The sequence below is a fragment of the Uranotaenia lowii genome, chromosome 3 (genome assembly GCF_029784155.1).
Source record: "Uranotaenia lowii strain MFRU-FL chromosome 3, ASM2978415v1, whole genome shotgun sequence".
Lineage (NCBI taxonomy): Eukaryota > Metazoa > Arthropoda > Insecta > Diptera > Culicidae > Uranotaenia > Uranotaenia lowii.
The window spans coordinates 115254830-115279502 of NC_073693.1; the positions used below are offsets into that span (position 1 = coordinate 115254830).

General features: G+C 33.7%; 1 protein-coding gene across 9 annotated transcripts in view; it reads right to left on the reverse strand.

Annotated features, from left to right (window-relative positions):
• Positions 1 to 24673, reverse strand: part of LOC129751786 (potassium voltage-gated channel protein Shab) — a 372964-nt gene that overhangs the window by 128926 nt on the left and 219365 nt on the right. For all 9 annotated transcript variants that reach the window (XM_055747503.1, XM_055747500.1, XM_055747499.1 and 6 more), the window contains one exon: positions 17120 to 17654. In XM_055747503.1, the coding sequence (XP_055603478.1) occupies positions 17120 to 17654 (535 nt within the window). The remainder of the gene's footprint in view (positions 1 to 17119; positions 17655 to 24673) is intronic.

The following is a 24673-nucleotide window of genomic DNA, read 5'->3' on the forward strand; positions in this document are numbered from 1 at the left end:
AATAAAATTTGATTCATATCGAATTTGAGAACTGTGGCGAAAATGACGCATCCTTCACATTAGTTTGCTTTATACAAAGATAAATTAACAAGGGTGTATCCAACCTAGAATGTGAATTAACCTAAAACTATATTCATTTATGCGTATTTTTTTGAAAGTTAAACATGTTTCTGAGGAAAAACTTCAAATCTCCAGTTCCAGCTCATAGAAAAAAGATCCAGGAATTCGATAGCTTGTTTCTAAATTTAATTGAGAGCATAAACTTTTACGATAAGAGCGAAAACTCTTATCGTTAAATTACATTCAAAATTCTATATTCCAAATTTAGCAATAAGATTCAGAATTTAAAATTCTGAACTCAAATTCAGACTTCAGATTTGGAATTCAGATTTAGAACTCAGCTTCATAGTTCAGATTCAAAATTCAGATTAAAAATTCAGATTCAGAATTCAGATTCAAAATTGAGATTCAGAATCTAGATTCAGAATTCAGATTCAAAATTCAGATTCAGAATTCAGAATCAGAACTCAGATTGAGGGCGAAAGTAGCTGGTTAATACCTCAATAAATCAAGCGTACAAAAAAAAAAAAAAAAATTCAGAACCAGAACTCAGATTAAGAATTCAGATTCAGAATCCAGAATCAAAATTCAGATTTAAAATTCTGATTCAGAATTTGTATTAAGTATTCATTCAGATGCCGATTCCAAATCTGAATCCGAATATGAATCCGAATCCGAATCCGAATCCGAATCCGAATCCTAATCCTAATCCGAATCCGAATCCGAATCCGATTCCGAATTCGAATTTGAATTTGAAACCGAATCAGGATTCGAATCAAAATTCGAATCATAATTCGAATTCGAATTCGAATTCGAATCCGAATCCGAATCCGAATCCGAATCCGAATCCGAATCCGAATCCGAATCCGAATCCGAATCCGAATCCGAATCCGAATCCGAATCCGAATCCGAATCCGAATCCGAATCCGAATCCGAATCCGAATCCGAATCCGAATCCGAATCCGAATCCGAATCCGAATCCGAATCCGAATCCGAATCCGAATCCGAATCCGTATCCGAATCCGAATCCGAATCCGAATCCGAATCCGAATCCGAATCCGAATCCGAATCCGAATCCGAATCCGAATCCGAATCCGAATCCGAATCCGAATCCGAATCCGAATCCGAATCCGAATCCGAATCCGAATCCGAATCCGAATCCGAATCCGAATCCGAATCCGAATCCGAATCCGAATCCGAATCCGAATCCGAATCCGAATCCGAATCCGAATCCGAATCCGAATCCGAATCCGAATCCGATTCCGAATCCGAATCCGAATCCGAATCCGAATCCGAGTCCGAATCCGAATCCGAATCCGAATCCGAATCCGAATCCGAATCCGAATCCGAATCCGAATCCGAATCCGAATCCGAATCCGAATCCGAATCCGAATCCGAATCCGAATCCGAATCCGAATCCGAATCCGAATCCGAATCCGAATCCGAATCCGAATCCGAATCCGAATCCGAATCCGAATCCGAATCCGAATCCGAATCCGAATCCGAATCCGAATCCGAATCCGAATCCGAATCCGAATCCGAATCCGAATCCGAATCCGAATCTGAATCTGAATCCGAATCCGAATCCGAATCCGAATCCGAATCCGAATCCGAATCCGAATCCGAATCCGAATCCGAATCCGAATCCGAATCCGAATCCGAATCCGAATCCGAATCCGAATCCGAATCCGAATCCGAATCCGAATCTGAATCCGGGTTCGAATCCGGATCCGAATCCGAATCCGAACTCGAATTTGAATTTGTATTCGAATCCGAATCTTTATTCGAATCCGACTCCGAATCCGACTCCAACTCCGACTCCGAATTCTACTCCGAATCCGACTCCGAATCTGAATCTGACTCCGACTCGGACTCCGAATCTGAACCCATATCCGAATCGTAATCCAATTTGATTAGCATATTATTTATTTATTAATAGATTATTTAGTGGTACATTTTTATTTTATTAAAGTACAACATGTTTTTTAAACTCTGTTTATCGATTCTTCTTTAAAGTTTTATTTGCTCATAGTAGTTTGGATTCTTTACTTCTCACTTTCGTTGATTACACCCTTGTTCTTGGATATGTTTAAAGACAGAATTACAGACACCATCACACGTATTTATTTTTCAACATTGTCACGACATCAACCATTTAATTTAATTTTTTGCAAGTGTAGGTGTAACAGTTTGTGTTGTGAATAAAGAAAATAAAAAAAAAACAAAAAAACAAATAATAAACGCCGAAAAATGAAAACACTTAACAGTAATGCTCGCACCTGAAAACAATAAACAAACAAATTTCCACCTCAACTGTTGGCACAGCACGTGCAGCTAGAAAGAGATGACAAATTTTCCGAGCCTCCCCCTCCGCTTGCAGGTGAAAAACTTCGACCGGACGTTTCCCTTTTTGAGGTTCGGTTTATTTTCCTCCCTCTTGATGTTTTGAATGGAAAACGACTTCCCGACCGGTGTTTCTCAATCCCTGAATGGCGGGGAGAGAAGTCAGGCAAAACGGGGGTTTAGCCATTGACACTCAAAATATAGATTGGAAAATTTGCCAGCTCTAGCCGATTAAAAGCGTTTGTTGATTGTCTTCCTGCTTCGGGGGTTTTCTTTTTGTGTGTGGGTGTTCTTGAAAACCGACGAACGAACAAAAAAAACGAAGACGTTAGAACATAAAATTTTTGGCCGGCCACCGAATGGCGCACGTTGATTAGCGGCTTTGTTTACACATTTACAAACAGCTGTTAATTGGAAAGCGGAAACGCAAAAGAGGGAAGAAAGTTTAGGGGAAGGTGAGGATGGTTTTTGGGTTTGTTTTTTTTTTCTGGGGGGACGCATTGCTAGGAAAATTGGATCGTGGGAAAAATGTAAACAACATGTGGCGCAACTGTCTGTTGGGGGTGTCACTTTTTTTTTGGATTCCAAAAATTTTCTGGGATGTTCCCTCTCTCTTGAGAGGGATCAAACATTTGAAGAATATTTCTTCAATAACTTGCAAGTGAGTCGGGGGGCACATGTGTTTATTGAAAAAAAAAAAAAAGAAAATGTGGAGAAGAGGTTTTGATTGGGATATTAAAAACTGTTAAAAATTTGATTCGATAGGTGGCAGAAATATGTTTGTTGATAAATTCTGCTGATGTGGAAAAATTCCGTCATTGAGTGGTGATTAGTGGTGTTTGGGTTTGGGTTGGATTTCGGGGAATAGGATAAAGACCAGTGTGAAAATAATAAAGCCGATTGAATTCAAAAGGCTTATGGCATAGTGATAGAAGAAGACTTGTTGTAAAGACTTTGTTTATTGGGACGGACAAAAACGACAACATCCAGAAATGTTAGGAAAAACGTTCATATTGTGTCTCGTACATGTTCGTCCATTGTATTGAAGTAACGTGAAATTGTGAGTATTGAAAAATGAAATAAGTTTTTCTTGAATCAAAAGGGACACTCTGCAACAGGTTGTTCAATATTTACTACTAGCTGACCCGGTGTATTTGCAACACCATCCAAAAACTGTTCACACTTGTCAAATTATTATGATTTAAATTGAATTGAAATGAAAGTTGAGTTTAAATTCAAATATTTGATTTCCAATGCCGAATAATTTTGTTTTTTTTTTAAACCTAATTCGGAATTAGTTTTGCACTGATTGTCTTAAATAAAAAAAAGTCTCTGTTCTTTTCACTTTTCAGGCCAAATGATGACTTTTTGTAAATTATTCTTAAAGGAACGCTTTTGATATTGTCAGAATAAAATTTAATTTTTGATTTTTTTAAATGATTAATGATTCTTTAATTTAAGATTGTTACAAAATAGGCAGGAAGATTCAATACAATAAATCACCAATTCAATATATCATCTCATTATGTTAAAATTAGTTTGGGTAGCAGATTTAATGAAAATCAATTATAATTTGTAAGGGCAGTATCACATTCTATGAAAATTTTGTATGGGAGCCCTCTCTCCCTTAAGTCGAAGGGGTTTGTAACTATTATAGAAATAATAATTCCCAAAAACCCTCAGATTCCAAATTTACCGATGATCGGTTCAGTAGTTTTCGAGTCTATGGGAACAGACAGTCAAACATCCATTTTTTTAATCTATTTTCAAGTTATAGAAGGAACAGTCTTCAAGTTTTGCGGGGTGTTAGTTGGATATTTTAACTAGATCTTATGAAACTTTCAGAGAAAATATCAACCCATACAGAAACGGCAGCTGGTCAAAGTTGGAAGTGAGTGAGCTGCCTCACGCGACTTCATCCTTTTTTGAACGCAACTGTAGATTGATTTTTTAATCTTCTGAAAGACTGTTAAAGCTTTATTAAAACTGGTATAAAACTAAACAAAATACTATGTGTTGAACTATTTAAATTAAACAAGTGATGAGCTTAGACTCAAAAGTTTATTCGGAATTTCATGGAATTTAGATAAAAATTATTGAAAAAAAAATGGAAAAAATTATTATCATATCATATTTATTTACCGATATTTTAGATTAACACAAATTTGTCCAACTTTTCTCAAAAGAAACAGTAAATGCTAAATATGAATGCTTATTTCTGAATTATGATTTAACTTTTCGATTTTTATATTCAAGACTCCAATTTTTACATTATCATTTAAAAAATACCAGTTCTATTTTAAAGATTATTAGATTATTAGATTATTAAAAAACTGATATTTTGGTATTGTTTTTCGACTGGATGATTTTTAATTTTTGGAGATAGAAACGGCTTAGTCAGTCATTTGTGGGAATAAAAACGAGTTATTTTTATTATTGTCCAAACGTTTCGGCCTTTATTGTGGCCTTCTTCAGTGGGTAACTGTAAATTTATTGTAATTTTGTAACATTGTCTAAATTTGTGTTATATAAACATATTTTGTACTCAGCGTTGCGGTTCAATTTTCGACGCAGTGAGTTTAAAAAAATAGGAAACGTTCAATTTTTCAAACTAACATATTTGATACAGTATTCACAGACAAAATTCGAACTACAATATTTAATTACCACAAAAATTAGACTAAAAACGAACCTGACAATTAGTGAGTACAAAATATGTTTACATAACACAAATTTAGACAATGTTACAAAATTACAATAAATTTACAGTTACCCATCGAAGAAGGCCACAATAAATGGCCGAAACGTTTCGACAATAATAAAAATAACTCACTTTTATTCCCACAAATGACTGACTAAGCCGTTTCAATCTCCAGAAATTAAAACTGATGTGGTTTTGACTTTCTTTTCTGAAATCGGCACTGCAGTCTATTTTGGAAATGATGATTATTTTATTTCATTCCAACCTAGTCTCGAAACGTTGGATGAAATAAAATAATCATCATTTCGAAAATAGACTGCAGTGCCGATTTCAGAAAAGAAAGTCAAAACCACATCAACAAAACACCAGTCGAAATCTGAACCACTGATAAGCTGATATAACTTCCCCTGCGGAATAGCAAAATATTCATCGCCCAGAGTTCCTGGCGCCAACTAGCTCATCATTCCCTAAGCTTCATTTCCCGATAATGTAATGATGCCAATAGCTAAATTTCGATTTTTTTTGTAAATCATTCAATTTTCATTTGACAATTCGAAAATATTTTTATTAAGAGTTATGTAACTCAGTTAGTTTACATTTTAGTTTCACTGTATTGAATAAATTCCATTCTTATTGGAGAAAAGTGTATGATCTTTTGAAAATGTTATTCAAAGGGGAAATTTGAAGAAATTTTAGATGATCTAAAAAGTATATTCTCTAATAAAATGCCTAGACTACATCGTTCACCAGAATATCCTTTTTTAAAGATTTGCGATTTATATAATAAGATAAAGAACATTTTCGCTTTGAAAGTCTTTGAATCTATAACTTTTATTCATTTGCTAAAATTAATTCTTAAAAATGGTTTACTTTAATTCAATTATATTATGAAATTATTTTTTAAATTTTAATATCCTATTAATTGGAATAGTTTTTTTTTTAAATATGAAGAATTGTATTTAATAGGTAGGCACGTTTCAAATTTTGTTCCTCAATTTTCAAAGCTCAATGAATCTAGTACACTTCAACCATCGGGACCTTTTTTCACTGGGAGGAAAACATAACAAAAATTGAACACCATAGCAACTTATACTTTTGCACGCAGAAAAATTGAAGCAGGCTAAAAATGCTTGGTGGATAATGAAATTTCTATATATTTTTCTACGTGTCATTCGAACACGTGGAGTATTTTTTGAATGCTAGCGCCCCATCACAACCAGTGTATTATTCACTTACTAAGCAGTTAAGACACAAACCTTTGGTTGATAGAAATGTGGTGCAGAGTTATATCAGTTTATCAGTGTCTGAACAACATAAAACATTAAAACTGATTTTTTTTATAATCCGATAATTACATTTTTGTAAACTTTTGTAAACTGTCTGGAAGCAACTTTGACAACAGTTCAGTGGTTTTTAAATTTGACCTTTTTCGTATGTTTTTACGAAGTGAAGTTCAGAATTCAGAGTTGTAAGTAATTGCGAACTTCAATGCTGAATATCATGTTGAAAACCGCTAATCCGATAATCGCTAGCTAGTCCGCTAACTTTAGGTTATCGAATTACTTCTGTCACAAGTTTGTCAGTATTTTTTCAGCTCGCATCCGGACTGGAAAAGTCTGGGATATTTTTAATAAAAAGCTGGCAAAATCCGGGCAATCGATTTCAAAATGTACGACAAAAAAATCCGGGTAATATCCGAACAAATTTGACAAAAAAGAAAGAAAATCATCGAAACTCATCAGCAGATCTGGAATCATACTTTAAGCTTCCATAAATCCTTCTGTGATTGATTTTATAAAACTTGCTCAGAAAAAATAGTTTTTAATTTAGAAATGAAAAATTTTTGCAACAAAATTTGTTTCTTTTTATTTGGCAAATTTGGCAAATAAAGTGAATAAGACCGGGTGAAATCCGGGCAACCGGTTCTGGCCAGACTATTACCATATTTTGTTTTAAATATCCGGGCAAACCCGGAAAAATCTGGCAAACTTATTCTATCACACCAGTTTTCGTGAACTAGCGGATTAAGCAGTTTCGAGAATTTTTACAACTACTAAACAAGAATTCTAAATGTTCTATGTTTTGATTTTTCAATGTCAAATTTGCCATCCTTTCACCATCATTCAGATTCAAAACGTTCCCCAATTTTTCGCATTTTACTGTACCACATATCTTATCAACATAATGATTCAAAATGTATTAAAAATAGTGTTTTGTTCATCTATTTTATAATTATTGGTTAGTGATTAGCGTTTTGCGGTTTGCTTACTTTTAATCGATTCAGCGATGCAATTAGCGCCGCTCACAATTTAATTAGCGATGCCAAACACTTGCAATTGAAATTTAAAACATTTTATTAATGATATTCCAATTTGAGAGTCTATTGAAAGTTTGAAGCTTAATCCACAAACTGAAATTTTAAACTTTTACGGGTAAAAATCTGGTAAATACTGATAGCAAATAAAAAAAACTGAGCACTGAACTTCGAATAGTGATTAAGATATTTAAAAAAAAATATCAGAAAAATTTAAAGAAATCATGAGTTGATTAGTTCAGTTTTGTTATTTCAGAACTTTCAGTAATTTTTATTCCAAATTACAAAAAGCAAGTTTTTTTGTAATGATTCCAAGTTTGGCATTTGGTTCCCACCTTCAAATTGTTTTTAGCACAGAAGAATTTTTAGATTTAAGTAAATTCCAAACTGCTTTGAGTTCAACTCTAAATTGGAAGCCCAATTTTGCATTTCAGTATTTAATTTCTATCTTTACGTTATTTAGATTTTATTATTTTAATCAGCGTTTGCAACTTTTATTGAGGTTTTAAATTTATATTTTTGACGTTATAATTTAGCTTTAATAAAATTCGTTACATTTTTCTTGGGTGTGATTTAATTTGATTCTTAGGCAAAATTTTCCGATATATGGGCTCGAATGCAGTAGAAGGTTAAGAATCAAGTTATATTTTTTTCAATTTCAAACTTCGGTTCACTACATCCAAATTTAAAAAATAAAAAAAATACAAAGGCTTCATTTGGATATTTGAACAAAGGATTTAAAATTTTTGCTATTTATGGAAACAATATTAATTTATGTTTTCAAATAACTTTGAATTCCACATTTAAAGCCTTGCATAATAGTGTATGAAATATCTTAATGTAACTTTTTCTATTACAGAACATATTTCAGATTTAGAACATCAAGCATCTTGTTGTAATTTTCTTGGTTATGGATTTTAAATTGTTGTTATCTATATAAATTTCCTGATTTTGAAATCTTAAATTCATCACTTTATTATTCTGAAAATTTAAAACATCTTAAAGTGCATGGAATTGGAAATTTAAAAAAATAACACAATTCAATCTGACCTAAGATTTGAAGGAAACCTTTAATTTAGTTTCAATCTTGAGTTTCAAAATGTTGGAATTCGAAATCTGAAATCATTCTTCAATAATCGAGCTATGGCATAACAATTTTCTTCTTGTTATTTTTCCTAATCTTTGTTTTCTGAAATCGAGAGTCTTTGGAGCTCCAAAGCTCAAACTTCGTTATTGGACCTTCATTTGTTTTTACAGATTTCAAAATTGAATTGATTTTAAAAATAATGAGTTTAATAATAAACCGTCAGTCTGAAAATTTCATTCTAATTTTGTTCAAAACTTTGGGAATCAAACTATAGTTTTAGGTGTTTCGTACATTTTGAGATCTTAATTTGTCGGCGTTATCATAAATTTGGTTTTCAGGACTAGACGTAATTTCACACAAGCCTTTTCAAGACCGTTAAATAATACCAGCTTCGATAAAAAAGTTCTTAGGGAAAGAGAAGAAATGTCTCCAACTTAAGGATATGCTGTATTAGACTAAGTCGATTTGGGGTCAATTTTGAATTTCTCAAACCCTGGGATGAGGTATAAAACTCAAACGTAACGTTTACATGAATAACGTAAAGTAAAATAACGTTTACATGAGTAAATTTGAACTTGTAAGTTTGTATGGGAAAATTGAATATTTTGTATTGTAAAATAACATTGTTTTTTGTTTTCGTTGGGCAAAACCGAACCTGCAAATGGTTTTTTTGCCAATTTATAAATTCTGTTAAGAAAATTTTCCGCTGAAGAACTTTGTTGAAGACCGTAACTTTGTATCTAATTAGGCTAAAAAGTTATTTGATCTTTAACAGGGGTATGTCTTTTGGCAATTTAAAACATTAAATTCAATTGACATCACTGCTGGGCGCCTAGCGAGGTATTGCATAACTACTTTTCATACAATAATTCGCGAGGCACCAGCAGCGATGTCAATTGAATTTAATGTTTTTCAATTCAAAAAGACATACCCCTGTTTAACAGCAAGTGAATTTTTGGCCTAATTGAATACGAAGCACGGTCTTCAACAAAGTTGTTCAGCAGAAAGTATCCTTTAGAGAGCTTAAAAATGGGTACAAAAACTATAAGCAGAATCGGTTCCACAGAAGAAACAAGTATTATGTTGATTTTTAAGAACAAAATATTAAATTTTCCCATACAAACCCAAATGTTCAAACTTACTAATAAACATTACTTAAAAATTCTGCGAAAAATCATTGATGATTTTTAAACAAAAACGAAGCTTTTTAGTCCCCAGGGTTCGAGTAATTCAAAACTGACCTCAAATTGACTCAGTCTTACTTATATCAAGAAAGTTCCCTCAGATGGACACACCGTTTTCTACCCATAGTTTGTATCATTTTAAGGTTTTAGGACAACTTGTGTGATGTATTATTTGAAAACAGAAAACCAAAATACATAACAATCGATGCTGTACTCACACAAGTTTGAATCAAAAATGTGAGATTTTGACCATCCTAGTAGGCATCTTTAAATATGTTACCTGAATGTATGGAAATTCAAAGAGGTTGTGAAGTATAGAATGCATGAAAAAAAACATGTTTTTTATCGTCAATTTCAATGTTCAAGACATTTTAAGACTTCGAGATGTCTGGTACCTAGCTCTTGAAGCTCGGGTTCGAATTTAGAAATCAAGGCAATTATTTATATATGATCCCAAGCTCAAAATTGCATTTCGATTTCCTGAGAGTATGAGTTACATCTACAGTATTTGTGATAAAAAGATTTTTTCCAGTTTTTTTTTGAAAATCCATTGCAGAGTGTCCCTTTGATTCGCCGATTTTAGAAACCTTATAAACGTGGTGTGTGATTGCGTTCTCCGAAACGATTGCGTTTAGAGAACGATGGTGTAAATTTCAAATAGCCAATTAAAAGTTAGAATAGTGCTGTGGTGAGAATCGTAAGTAATTTCACTCGTCATGTGGTAGCGTTCCATTGCGATGAAGAGATGAAATGAAAAAGTCGTAAATGAGATTGTGTTAAATTGTTTCACTTTTTTTTATCAATCTGTGGAACTGTGAGTAAATGATGTTTGTTTATATGTTGAATCCCCTAGGTCGGGTGTACTCAAACAGGAATCGTTAAACACTTTTTCACTTAGAACAACCACCTCATAACCGAGGCGATTAGAAAGAAAGTGAAAGTTCGTGAAGTCTTAAGTCAGTCATTGTGTCTTTTACGGAGGGTCCCAAACGGTGTGGTTCACGTTCTTGATGGAGGTGATCGTCGTGATTGTCGAATTTGTTGCAGAAACTTTTTTTTTACTCGTCAGTCTTTGACCCAGTCTTTCACGTGTTGTGTCGAGCGATGTTAATAGACGGTGGACGGCGCGGGATTGTTGTCGTGTTTTCCTTCGAAGTGAACGAACCGAACCAAATAAAAGTAGGGAAAAAATAACAGCAACGAAGACAGAAAACCGTGTGTGCGTGTTTATCGTTTCGAGTTTTACGAAGCCGAAGAAACTGTTTTTTTTTCGATGGGGGCTTTCTTAGCCGGTTGGTTGGATAAATGTTTATTGAACGAAAACTTTTGTAAATAATAAACACACTTAGTGCCCGACGCTCGAAAGGGTTGACGGATGGATTCAAAACAGTTTGATGATAGAAAGGGGAGAAAAAACTCACTACATTGGGACTGATGGAATGAGGCCGGTGTTGGTGAGAAGGAAAAATACAATATTTCTGTCACATTTGTGTACTTGACCCAGTTTCAAGTTTGAACTTGTAGAACGGCGAAGGTGATTTTTTTCAGTGTGTCGCAAGTCTGGTCGGTTGTTCTTGACAATCAAGTTCAATTTCTGATGTTTTGCTGGATGCAGGACGGAGGAATCAAATCATTTCAAATATGTACTTTTGGATCCATTACTAGAATTTTGGGTTTCATTAAACATATGACATAGTTCGCTCATTTCAATTACTCTCAATCCTATTAGTAAGGCAAAAGTAGTTACAGCTATTTCTGTCATGATTAACTTTTCGAACAAAGTGATCAAATTACCTTAAGTAGGATTCATCACTTAGAACTCATTCGTTTGGAATCACTCGACAAATCCTGATTATCTTAAGAACCAATCTTTTTACATAACAACTTTCAATTAGCCTTCTACGTCTATGTCGACGTTCATCCCATTACACAAGGATTGCCAATTCCATTATTTGTTTGTCAGTTCAAAAACTACGACTCCATACGATTAAGAGTGTTCCAGATTGGGAAAAGACATTACCGAAATTAATTCCCTTCCAGCTACCGTCGGTTTCAAACGGGCGCTGTTTCCGATGACGGAGAAACCAATTTTACTTCTCATTATATTAGACTAAATGCGAGCAGTGATTTTTTAGTCATCGATGTTTTTCAGGCAGTTAAGCCAAAAGATGGATTTTCCAATTTTGTTGAGTAAGTGTTACTTCAATGTTTAAAATTCTGCAAGATTTTTTATGTCAAATTTCTGAATACTCATGTGAATTGAAGGGAGTTTAATGGTGATTACGCATCGCATAATTTCAAATGAACGTTGAAGTGTCTCAAAAATTTCATTCTTAGTTTTCTAAACAGAATTGAGCTCTGGGAGATTGTTTCAATTCTTATCTTCTTGTATGGCGACCGTCATACATTTTATTACAAATTTTATCTCTTTCTAACGTTTACTTCACCTGCGACTTTTACTTAATTTTTCGCGCAACAATGAAATAACTTTTTATTCTAGACTTAGTTTAATTAGATGGGAAAATTTTCGAAGCCACGAAGCCAAAGATGTTTGAGTCAACAGAAAAATGCTCGTTCTCTTAGGAACCTTTTTCGAACTAAGCGAAATGGGAACACTTTGACGACTTTTGCTATATGTATAGTAGCATTTCAGTGGTCTTTTAAATAGTTTTTTTTTTATCAAATTTAGATTACCATAGGCGCTCTTTGATTATATTTGAACATAAGGGTGGCAACCAAATGCGTTTTTTTTGTTGGACCAATAAACTGTCATGGGCAATATTTCACCGCAGTCGGAACTGATTTTAAGGTGCCTCAAAGCGCTCAGAGGTTTAGTTTTTTTTTACCCTCAAACATCAGCAAAGGGGAAATCAAAAAAAGTCTGGATAATCGAGTTTTTAATTTTGATGCCAAACGACTTAGAAATGAATAAATCGCTGAGATCTGTTGAAACCCAAGAAAAAAAAATTTCGTTAAAAATTGACTTTCTAGGACTCGGCCGTTTCTCGGAAAACCGACTAAGTTTCAGAAAGTCAATTTTGAGCTAGCTTTTTTTTTCCTTAATAACACAAGATCTCGACTGTTTATTCATTTAAGTCATTTCTCATCAAAATTCAAAATTTGGTTTCTCTGATTTAATTTTTAATTTTTGAGGATTAATAATCTGAAACTTTGAGGGCTTTGAGGCAACGCTAAATCAAGTCAGATAGAGTTGAAACTTGGACCAAGTCAGATTTTTGGACCAATCTACCGAATGTATATGGTCGGTTTTTTTTAAATTTAAATTGGACCACCCTGCCGGAATAATGATCCCTATCTTGACATTTTTGCTTTTTTCCCCCAAAAAGAGCCTTTTCCTCTTGTGAATATCTCAGAAATCGTAGAAGCTACCAATTAGGTAAGTCTTTAGTTTTAAAGATTAAGTTACTGTCAATCGACTGTCATTATTTGATTTTATGTAGAGGGTCTGGCAACACCCAAAGTTTTTGTATTTTAAACCTAAAAATGCGATTATCTCATAATGCCGATTTGCAAATGTGTTCAGCGTGAAATTTTACGTAAGAATCACTTATTCATTGCTAAGTTATAAAATAAAAAAATATTCTTGAATTGATGTCACAAATAACGAAAAACCGATATTAGAGGGATACGTTTTCATAAAGGTAAAAGGTGAAATTTCGCGAACTTTTCATCTGTGAATGATTAATGCTTGTGTAAAATTTAAAAATCTGAAAAAGTAGGGACATTTTAAGATAATCGCGTTTTAAGTTTTAGAATATAAAATTACTGAGTCTGGCAAGATTTTACACATTTACCACAGTCGATTGACAATAACATAATTTTTAAAGAAAAGGTCTTACCTATTTTTTAGCTTTTATGGTTTACAAGATTTTTACAAAAGAATACCTATAGCTGTTTTGAAAAAAAGGCAAATTTTTAAGAATGGGATGCTTCCATTCGGAGGAGAGTGGTGTGATGTACCAAAAACTTTGGATTTTTCTTATTCACAGTACAATAAGTCATCATACTGATGTAGGACCAAATCTGAGAAGGTCAATGTATTTTAATGGTCACTTGGTATGGAATGACCCAGGTTTATTATTATTTCTACCTTCCCATTCTTTAACTTCCTTAAACTCATGCTAAAATTTACATGGAATTGTTAGATCATTTCTTCGCAAATGTGATGATGCTATAATCTTTTTCAATTTTTTTGCGTGGATGAGGCAAAAATATATTTATTTCTGTGTACAAATCATTAAAAATTTCTATTGAATACTTTCTTCTAGTAAAAAAGAAAAAAGAGGATTTTGATATGAAGAATTTTATAGAGTGTGCTTATAAATCTACCTTTAAACTTATCATCTTTTTAATTATTTGAAGGAATTATACTTTTTTTTGGTGAGACTGATTCGATTTGGGATCATTTTTGAATTTTTTAAACCCTGAGATCTTAAAAGCTTCGTTTTGGTTGAAAGTTATCTATGGTTTTTGCAGAATTTTCAAGCGACGTTCACATGAACAAATTTGAACTTTCAGATTTGTATGGAAAAACTGAATATTTTGTTTGAAAAAATCTTTTTTTTTCTGAAGAACCAAGCCTGCTAACGGGTTTTATTCCAATTTTAAATAAAATACGATACTAAATAAACGAAGTAATGGTCTTCGACAAAGTTGTTCAACTGCAAATTTTCTTTAAAAAAAATTATTTGGCTCAAAATCCGTTGCAGGTTCATTAATTTGAAATCTATTTCCTGTATTTTGGAGGTGAATAATATTCCTATCGATCATCTGAACCTCATTTTTGCTTATGAGAAACAGTATTGTCGATATTAGTTAAATTGTGTTAAAAAATTAATGAAAAATGCATTTTTTTAGAGAAAGTTTTGTTTAATCAACAGTTTTAGACTCAATGGTAACATTTAATAAATCTGAGTTTCTATGAACCGTAAATGTCAATTCAAAACCAAGATTTCAATTCGTTATTTATTTAAATCGGTCCGACATAATCGGACCATGTGCCATAATCCAATCATGCAACATAATCCAACAATGCAACATAATCGGACCATGTGACATAATCAGATCTTGCAACATAATCTGACCATGTGACATAATCCAACCATGCAACATAATCGGACCATGTGACATTATCCGATCATGAAACATAATCCGATTATGCAACATAATCGACCATGTGACATAATCAGATCATGCAACATGATCGACCATGTGACATAATCTGACCATGTGACATAATCCGACAATGCAGCATAATCGACCATTTGACATAATCCGACCATGCAACATAATCGACCATTTGACATAATCCGATCATGCAACATAATCGACCATGTTACATAATCCGATAATTCCACATAAATTGACCATGTGACATAATAATCAGATCCATTTGACATAATCAGATCTTGCAACATAATCGACCATGTGACATAATCTGACCATGTGACATAATCTAACCATGTGACATAATCCAACCATGCATTATAATCGGACCATGTGCATAATCCGATCATGCAACATAATCGATCATGTGACATAATCAGATCATGCAACATGATTGACCATTTGACATAATCCGACAATGCACCATTATCGACCATGTGACATAATCGTATCATGCAACATTATCGGATTATGTGACATAATCTGACCATGCAACATAATCAACTATGTGACATAATCCGACCATGCAACATAATCGGACCATGCAACATAATCTGACCATATGACATAATCCGACCATGTAACATAATCGGATCATGCAACATAGTCCGATCATGTAACATAATCGACCATGCGATATAATCAGATCATGCAACATTACCGACCATGCAACATGATAGAACATGTGACATAATCGGACCATGCAACATAATCGGACCATGTGACATAATTCGCTTTTGCAACATAATTCGACTATGTGACATAATCTGACAATGCCACATGCGATAACCTGCAGGATTCCTGCCACTCTGGACGCCTGAACTACTGCAAATCGATATCTGAGTCGGACCACTGGTGGGGTCCACACTCAGATCGAAGCGCAGCAAACGTCTGCTCAATTCGACGGCAAACAGAGAAAGAAACCGAGTCGACCGACGGACCCTTTATTTCATACCTTTCGTAGGTAGGGAAAAACAAAACCCATCAAAGCAGGCGTTGGTGATGACGTCATAATCCTTTAGATGTGATGTCTCTTAATGAGGCGTTTTTGATGACTCGAGATTTGTCCGCAAATTTCAATTTGTCCCCCTATAGTGTTGCCGTAAGACGTAATTCTACGTCAAAACAGTTGTTTTGCTCAATCTCGTTTTCACCTCCTGAAATGATCTAATTGAGGGTATCTATATGAACAGGTTCTTTCTTTCATCAGTCTTAAATTCAAGAACTGAACATCTTTATTTCATGTAGTTATGAAGTAAAGTTATTTTTCGTCTAGCTTTGAAATAAACCAAGTTTCAAATACTGTTTCGAAAATGCATTTGTATTGTTTACTTCTTGATACAGACGTTATAGCAAACGGAAATTTCATAATCAATAAAAAAAAAATAATAAAAAAATAAGTCGACTATTTTTTATAGGTAACTTAGTGCTTTTAATACTTTTATTCCTGATTATTGAGTGATTTCATAATGACATTCAACGACAGTACCTTATCACAACTGTTCCGCGGAGAAAATTGATGATTTGATATCATCCCCCCATTCTCTAACTACTAATCAGAACCACCAGAAGCTGGATTGAAACGTTCGAATCTGGCTGACCCAAAAGACGGGTCGCGATTTCCAGTCTTCGCTTTCCGAATAATTGCTATTGGCTGGCAGCCAACTTTCAAGTGCAGGGAATCACTTAAAGTCGCGCGAGAGGGGGGCAAAGTTTGTTGAACGAACGAGCTAACATATGTTACTATCCCCATGTTCTAGATATGTAGTCAGTTAGTGAATGTCTCTCCATTCCATCGTCCTATGTCCAGCCATCGTCGTCGTTCTAGTTGTCGGTCGTCATCGTTGTCGTCCTCGTCTGTCTAAACGATTGGAAACCGTTTTATAATTGCATTATGGAAAACCAATACCTTTGTTTAACTGGGAGTAGATTAGTCTTGTACGACAAAATGACAGTTGGTATTTTTCTTGATTTCTTTCGGGATTGATGGGAGAATTAGGACACTACTTGGAGGGATGTTTTTGGGTAAAGCTGTTCTTTCTTTGTGTGGAGAATTGTGTTGAAGCGGATAATAATCATAAAAATTCTTAATAAACAACTTAAAATTGTCTGTGAAATTGTTCTACTTAAATATGGGTGATACCTGGAAAGAAGGGACTCAAAGATTAAAATTTCATAAATGTTTGTTTTTGTTTTCTTTCAGATGGCAAATGGCGATGAAAGGTGATTCAGCTGACACTTACCCTAGCAGCAAAGCTAGTGTTGGGTTTCTCGAGCAGCTCCCAGAGCCACTTTTGATATTGTGCGCATTTGCCGTCGCCGAACTCTTCCTCCTCGCGTTGCCGCAAACTTTCCGCCTCCTTTCGCATTTCTTCGTGGACGTGCTCCTTCCGCTGGTGATATTTGTGCTGACAGCAGGACTCCAGATACAGCTCGTCGACGCCCCAGTACTCGAGGTCGTCGCTGAAGGCCAGCACACACATTTCGTCCACCAGGTGGAGCTTGCCGGTGCGGTAGAAATTAAGAATCGAACTAAAACTCTTCGGGTGTCGATCGAAAAAGTATTCGTTGTCTATCAGTGAGTAATCATCGCATAGCTCCGATATTGCTTCGTGCGTGTTACATTCGCGCAGTCTTCCGAGTCGTGTGTGCGGCAGTCGTTCGAGCGTTCGCCAGAGGACTTCGTGCTTGACGCCGCCCACATTGATCAGCACACGTCGGTTGAGCGCCTTCGAGCGCATTATCATGAAGGGCTCCGGTGGTATTGATGACATAGATCTAGGGGAAAATAATCGGGTGAATGAGATGATTTCGGACATTTCTGTTTAGTTTTTCCTATAGTTCTGCGGCAGTTTTTTAACCCTAGAGTTACCGGAAATTTAAAAATTCCTTCTCTTACCGTTACCAGTCAAAATAATTATATATGTACAAAAAAAATTTAAACCAAACAAATTTTCTGCAGATTTTTGTATTGTGTGTTACTTTAAACAGTATGACTTATGCTTATGCCAGATATTGTAAGCATCGTGCAATACGCTTTATTAGAGAAGTTATTAGATGAGTTTCTATACCATCTTTACGTCTCGGTGGTCGAGTGGTTAGCGTGGTAAGACGGTAATCGCTAGGTCCACTGATGGCATGGGTTCGATTCCCATCTCGTTACTGGATGTTAAATGTTAATCTTAAGTTGTCCACGTCATTATTCAGTCTGTAAAGCCTAAATCGGCTAAGACGGTGTATGTCTTTTTTTTTACCATGCCTAGTGATTCATCCAAATTTAGCCAATAATGTTTTTTTTTAGTATAGCTTCATCAGTAAAGTTGTGAAATGAATGTTTTTATTCACCATTTGTGCATGAATTCACCGGAATTGTACATAGTTACCTCTCCGCTTGCATACAAAAACATACATACTACAGTTTAAGTGGTCGGGATTAGACCAGACTGAACTGAACGCCATGAACTTAATTTCGAGATAATTGAGTTCAAAGTTCAGAGTCTTACCAATCGGTACCATTTCAAAAGATATCTTATTTTATCATTTTATCAACAAATGTAAACTCATTTCAAGGCATTGAGGCTTTACTGGTTAATTAATGTTTAGTAGCAAATTGGATTTTTATAACGATATGTTTATACTCGTCGAACTAAAATGTTGAAAAAACTGTCATGCAATGTCATTTGACTAGGCAATTTGTTCTAAGCTTAGGAGCCTACTAATAGGCGTTTTATAGGCAGCACCCTACGAGTATCGCTGTGTTCTAAACGATGTTAAACAACAAAACTAAACTTCTATTTTCATTGAGGAGGCTTTTGGGAACACTGGCTTGTTCACCACGCGAGTATCTTCGAAGCAAATTAAAATCGATTTTTAACAGTGATAAGTGCCTTAAAATTCAATTTGTATTATGCAATTATTAAAATTTATGTACGCGAGTGTATTAAGTGTAAATTTAAAGGAAAAGATAGTATGCATTTCGAGCCTTTTGCTAGTTAAGTATTCGAAATTCGTTTTTTGCATGACGCGGACGCCATACCCAAAGTGCTCTTCCATCGAGACAAAATTTGCTTAAAATGAGTTCAGATGGCGCTTAATCAACCTAATGAGAAGGTTTGGATCCTAGCTAACATATAATCGCCATGTATAAGTGTTGCCAATCTGGAAAGAGAAAACGGATTGGATAATTCTCATCCATCATCAACTAAAGCTAAGTACCTTTCTTTGTTTCCCTTATTTAAAACATAATTTAATATTTTAGTTCCTTCTAAGTGTTATTTTTCCGAATATTTTTTCCATGCACACTTGATTCCAGATTAATTTCTCCAAATTTCTATTTGTGTTCGTTCTGTAGTAGGATTTATCGAAAACTGTGAAAAATTTAAAAAATTAACAAGAGCTATCAGCAATCAATCATAGGATTTTTAATTAAATACCCAAATTCAGATCGCATTAGAATTTCCTAGAGAATCAAGCAGTCGCTTTAAATCAAAAAGTTTGTTTATTGATAATTTTGAATTAATAAATTTTGGAAGAAGCTGGCAGCTTTGGTAAGTGTTTCCTCTCTGGGATATTTGTTAAGTCCAATTTTGAATAGTGAAGTTATGTGTATTATCAACTTCCATTTTAAATAATAAGTTAAATAATTTTATTTACGTGGCATGTTATAAACTTAAAAAAAAAACGATCGTCGGTTGAAGGTAAGCTGAAATTTTTCGCACGACAATGTTGTTTTGGTTATTCGATGACGCAGCATTAATCAATTGCACTTGGAAAAAACCTAGAAAATAAGAATGCAGATAGCGCTATTGAGGTGTCCAGAAAAGCTTTACACTGCCACCTGGTGAGTAAAATATATCTACAGCTGCCTCAAATTGCATACAAGTTTTAATGCTAATACTTCAATAGGAAATGTCATAAGGAGTCAAATTTTAGTTTAGAACAAATTCATACAAATCTTATTATCTTAACCACCTAATTAATCCATGTTCTATCAAAGCAATATGTTTTAGCATAATTAGTTTATTCAACGATCTTGTATCTATATTTATTTACTTTGAATCTCATGTTTATTTATTTCATAATCCCATGTTTATTTATTTCATAATGCCAAGCTGCCCAAACAATATACATATGTATTTAACCAGAATTATTTAACGAACGATTTCATTTTATCAATGTTTGCATTCAAGTTCAGATAGAAATTTAAAACATGTACAGCCCTGGAATGATTGTATTGGAAGATGAGTGTTGAACTTCTGAAGCATTTTCGTCGTAAACTTATCCATGTTTACCTAGTAAGGTTGAAGGCACAAATAGGACAGATTTTCTCTATTCATTAACTTTATGTTATACTTTCAATAAATAATGCTTGATTATTGTTTAAATTTTTTTTTACATTTTTGTTAATAGAGTTAAATAAAAAAAAAACTAATTGAATCATATCGCATAGCAATGTATGCGAAATAATTACTACATATGTGTAAACATATGCGATAAAAAAGGGTTTATTATACCAAACTTAACCTGCATATAATTTATGGGCATGCAAAATTTTGGCTGATTGAAGAGAGTATTAAGGATTTATCAATCCTTTATTCCTATTTCAGATAGTTTCAATAGCAATTGTTCGAACTCAATTTTAGGTTCCATTCAAGGAATGTTACATACAAAAAAATCAATATTAAGAAATGAAACCAACCAGTAATTTACTTTTTCACACGGTTCGCTTCCACTTCGCATCATAAGACTAAAAATAACAGAGACTATTTGAATATACAATTGAAATATATTAAATAAATTAAACTTCTAGTATCGAAACAAAAAAAGTCACAGTTTTCGCACAACACAATATTATATTATTTGTTTTTTTTTTTGTTTTTTATTTAATTTTCAAATACTAAGTGGTTTTAATTCGAATAAAAAATGTCTCACACTGTAAATTTGATCATAGTTTGATAAAATCGTACTCCACAAATAGAATCATATTCAGCGAAAAAGCTGGTATCATCAAAGATCAACTGAACTGAAATATTTCTGATCAATCATTTGTTAATAAATATAATGCTAACAATACAAAAAAATCCTTAAATTTTGATTTTCGATAAAGGTCTCAAAGCTAGAAGGAGTATTGTATAAATATAGGCTTTTTTTTAGTGTTTTAGTTCAGGAATTTCAAAAAAGATTTCGAGAATAGGATTAAAAAACTAGATCGCACTGGTCAAAAGTGTTTCCTGATCATATCCTTCCACCAACACTCCAAAACTAAATTATTTGCTAGGATGCAGAGGTAACCTCGGTCCTAAAGCACAAATTTATTTCTGTCATCCCTCTCTCTATTTTTCCTAACTATCTATTGACTAATAGTCAGTTTTGGGCATTGTGAATGTTTTGTCAATCCCAGGCACCATTCATTTGACCTCTGAACAAAATTGATGGCCTCGGTCAATCACGGAGTAGCAACCATTGGCGATGTGGACTTGTTTCTACTGAGCCACGTCTGTGTTCATGGTTCTCGAAATGCATTTGTTGTAGAAAGATAATGATAATGTTATAATTAATTGATAATGAAAAGAAACACAAAATTGTTCAATGAAAATGATTTTATAAAAATTGATAATATAGCATTTCGGGTTCAATGAACTAGGTGGATGTGAGTAGTCAATCAAGCTAAGCTAAGCTAAAACTAAACTTCTATTATCATTAAAAGTTGAAAATCCTACCAATCCCTCAAGAGAAATGGAAAATAAAATTCAAAAGACTCAATTCGATTTAGCTTAATGAAATTTCATACAAATGCTGACGATCTGTAACATGAAGTTTTTGGCCCCTAGAGTAAGGTTGCCAGAATTTTTTCAGCACTTAAGGCCGGACAATCTGGGCAATTTTCTATAAAAACCTGGCAATATCCGGGCATTTCATTTCTAAATTTACGAACAAAAATCCGGGCACTATTCGGGCAAATTTTGTCAAAACCTAGAAATTACACAACAAAAATCAAGATTTTTTTTTTTTCATCGGAATTCATAAACAGATTTTTAACTCGTATTTTAGGATTCGAAAAATCCATTCATGATTATTTTTGCAAAATGTGCTCAAAAAATTTTGTTTCGGTGGCTAAATAATCCGGGCATTATCCGGGCAACCGGACTGGGCGGGACTGATCCCAAATTTTGTATCATATATCCGGGCAAACCCGGATAAAACCGGGCAATCTGGCAACCTTACCCTAGAGCATACTTCATCATTAAAATATGAAGTTTTCAGTTCTTACAGAGTCGAAGAAAAGTTTCGAATCGGAAATCCGTAGGTTATTCCGTAAAAAACCAATTTTCTTAAGTAAAACGTGCTTTTGACTTTTCCCTTTGAGGTGGTTTGAATCGAAATAATTTTTTTTAATATTATAGCGGCCCACCACACTCTCCCAAACCAAATGGCTCAATTGAGCCCCCTGGTAATGGACGCTACTGTTCCCAGCATGACTGACAGCAAAATGATAATAAAAGTAAACGCGAGCGAATTTTAATCATGCTCCCTCCTTTGAGTGCGACGAACTCAAAACTCCATAGATATTATTTTCACTCAAAAAACAACTCCATGCCCAATTTCACATCAATCGGTTTACTAGTTTCTGAGTCCTTGTCACATGAAATTTCAAATACAATTAAGGGGGAGGGGGGGGGGGGGGAAGGGTCTAATGGGTGAAAAAAAACACCATTTTCACGATTTTTTTCTAGAGCTATCGTTCAAACAAATGTTTTTATTTAACTTAAAAAAAAATTTATGAAATTTTTGTGGCTGTTTGAAGTAAAAACTACGATTTTTCACGAAAAAATCCGCCATTTTTTATCTGTAAAATCTCCTCAAAGTAAAAAAAAATAAAAAAAGAAAAACGTTGGGGTCTGGTATTTTATATGTAGAAAACATGTTCCAAATTTGAAAAGAATCGGATAAGTAGTTTTCAAATGACGATGTCCACGGACTTTAAAAATGTGCTTTCGAGAAAAACGCGTTTGAAGTTTCTGCTCTTGCTTTCTTGCAGTATTAGATAGGAGGAGATAAAGGCCTATAATTTCTACAGTTTTGCTTCAATTGACTTGAAAATTTGACACAACATTCTTGAAATGTTTTACAATAAGAAAATAAAAAAATAAAAAAAAATCGATTTTTTGAAAGTGTTAACGATAAAATTTTTGACTTGCTCCATTTGGAGTTATTGAAGCTCTAAAAGAGTCATCCTTAACTAAAATTTCCTAATAACTTCAAAACAGAAACAAATTTTGGTAATCCGTTTTTCACAAAAGATGCGCATAATAATTATCCAAAATCTTGCCAAACAAATATTTTGGATAAAATACCGAACTAAATATTAAAAACTGGATAAACACTGTTTTTGTAGGACCACCCTAACCTTACGAAAATAAATTGCCATAAAACTTTTATTTTAAGAGATAGATATTTAATGTCTTAGACAAAGTTTCATGAATTATTAGGTTCTACAATATTGTTAAACAATGTAGGCCTCTATCTTATCACAGTTAGAAAATAATTTTCATATCTAAGTAACTTTATGAACCACCCTAAAATTATTTCAAACAAAATGTTTGCCTTTAGTAGTTATAAAAGTTTGTCTAAGACATCAAATGCATCAAACTCAAGAAAAGACGCTAACAATTTTTTCCCGCTAAATTTCAATTCTGGACCACTGTGCAACTGCCTGCAACATTGGATTTTTTCAAAAAAAAAAAAAAAAAAAAAACTAAAAAAAATGAAAAAAGGTCGTGATTATCATAGAATAGGTAGTTGAACATGTTTTGCATCCATTGCAATAGATAACTCCTTTTTTTTTTCAATTTGGCGTTCAGTTCGATCTGGTCAAATCCCGACCAAGTATACTTTAGCTAAACTAGTGGTTGCATTATATCTTAATTTGGTGTATGAATACTTCGTGGATCAATTTAATATTCCTAATGTGCCTGATTTTTTTTAAATTTATTCTAATTCTAACCCTTTAATGCAAAGTGTTGTTTTAAAACAACAGTAGTCAAAATCCAAATATCTCGGAAACGCAAAAAATATTTTGGAGTTAAAAATGAATTAGCCCATGGTATTTTTACGATACTACAATTTAAAATTGCAACTATCAATTTTTTTTCTAAAAGTAGTTTTTTCAAAATCAAAATTCTAGCACCAAATTAACAGGGTTTGGAAGTTATTTGCATAATCGCATTGAAATGAATTAAGAACTTCAAAAATTAAATTTCAACTTTGATGGGCCATAACTTTGAAAATACTCAAAATAACGACTTCTAACCTGTTCAGTTGTATTCGAATTAAAATGTTATTATTTCACTGAATCAATAATTTGTATAATCATTTAAGAAAAATCATGCATTAAAGAGCTAATTTTGTTCACAATTTTTTTTTCTTCAATATCGTATGACGGGTCTCAGGTTTGCTCCGATTTTTTTCCCAAATCTTGTGCAACGCTTTTAACTAGAGAAACATACTTTAGGATTTTAATATTTAGTTCGGTATTGTTTATTAAGACCAAACCTACTGGGCGCTTAATTTCGATCGGTATTTTAGATGTTTTGATTGGTTGCGTTTTTATCTACTTACTGATTTTCGCACCCATTGTTGCCATCCAGTTTGGTATTTGCGTTTATTTATTTTCCGATAGCGACGATCGGCTGCGTTGCTACCGGTTAGCTACATAAACGCATCCTGTAACAACCTACTGCTCGAATGCTATTTCTCGAATCAAGTACGCGACTGTTGCACAGTGGTCCTAAAGGGCT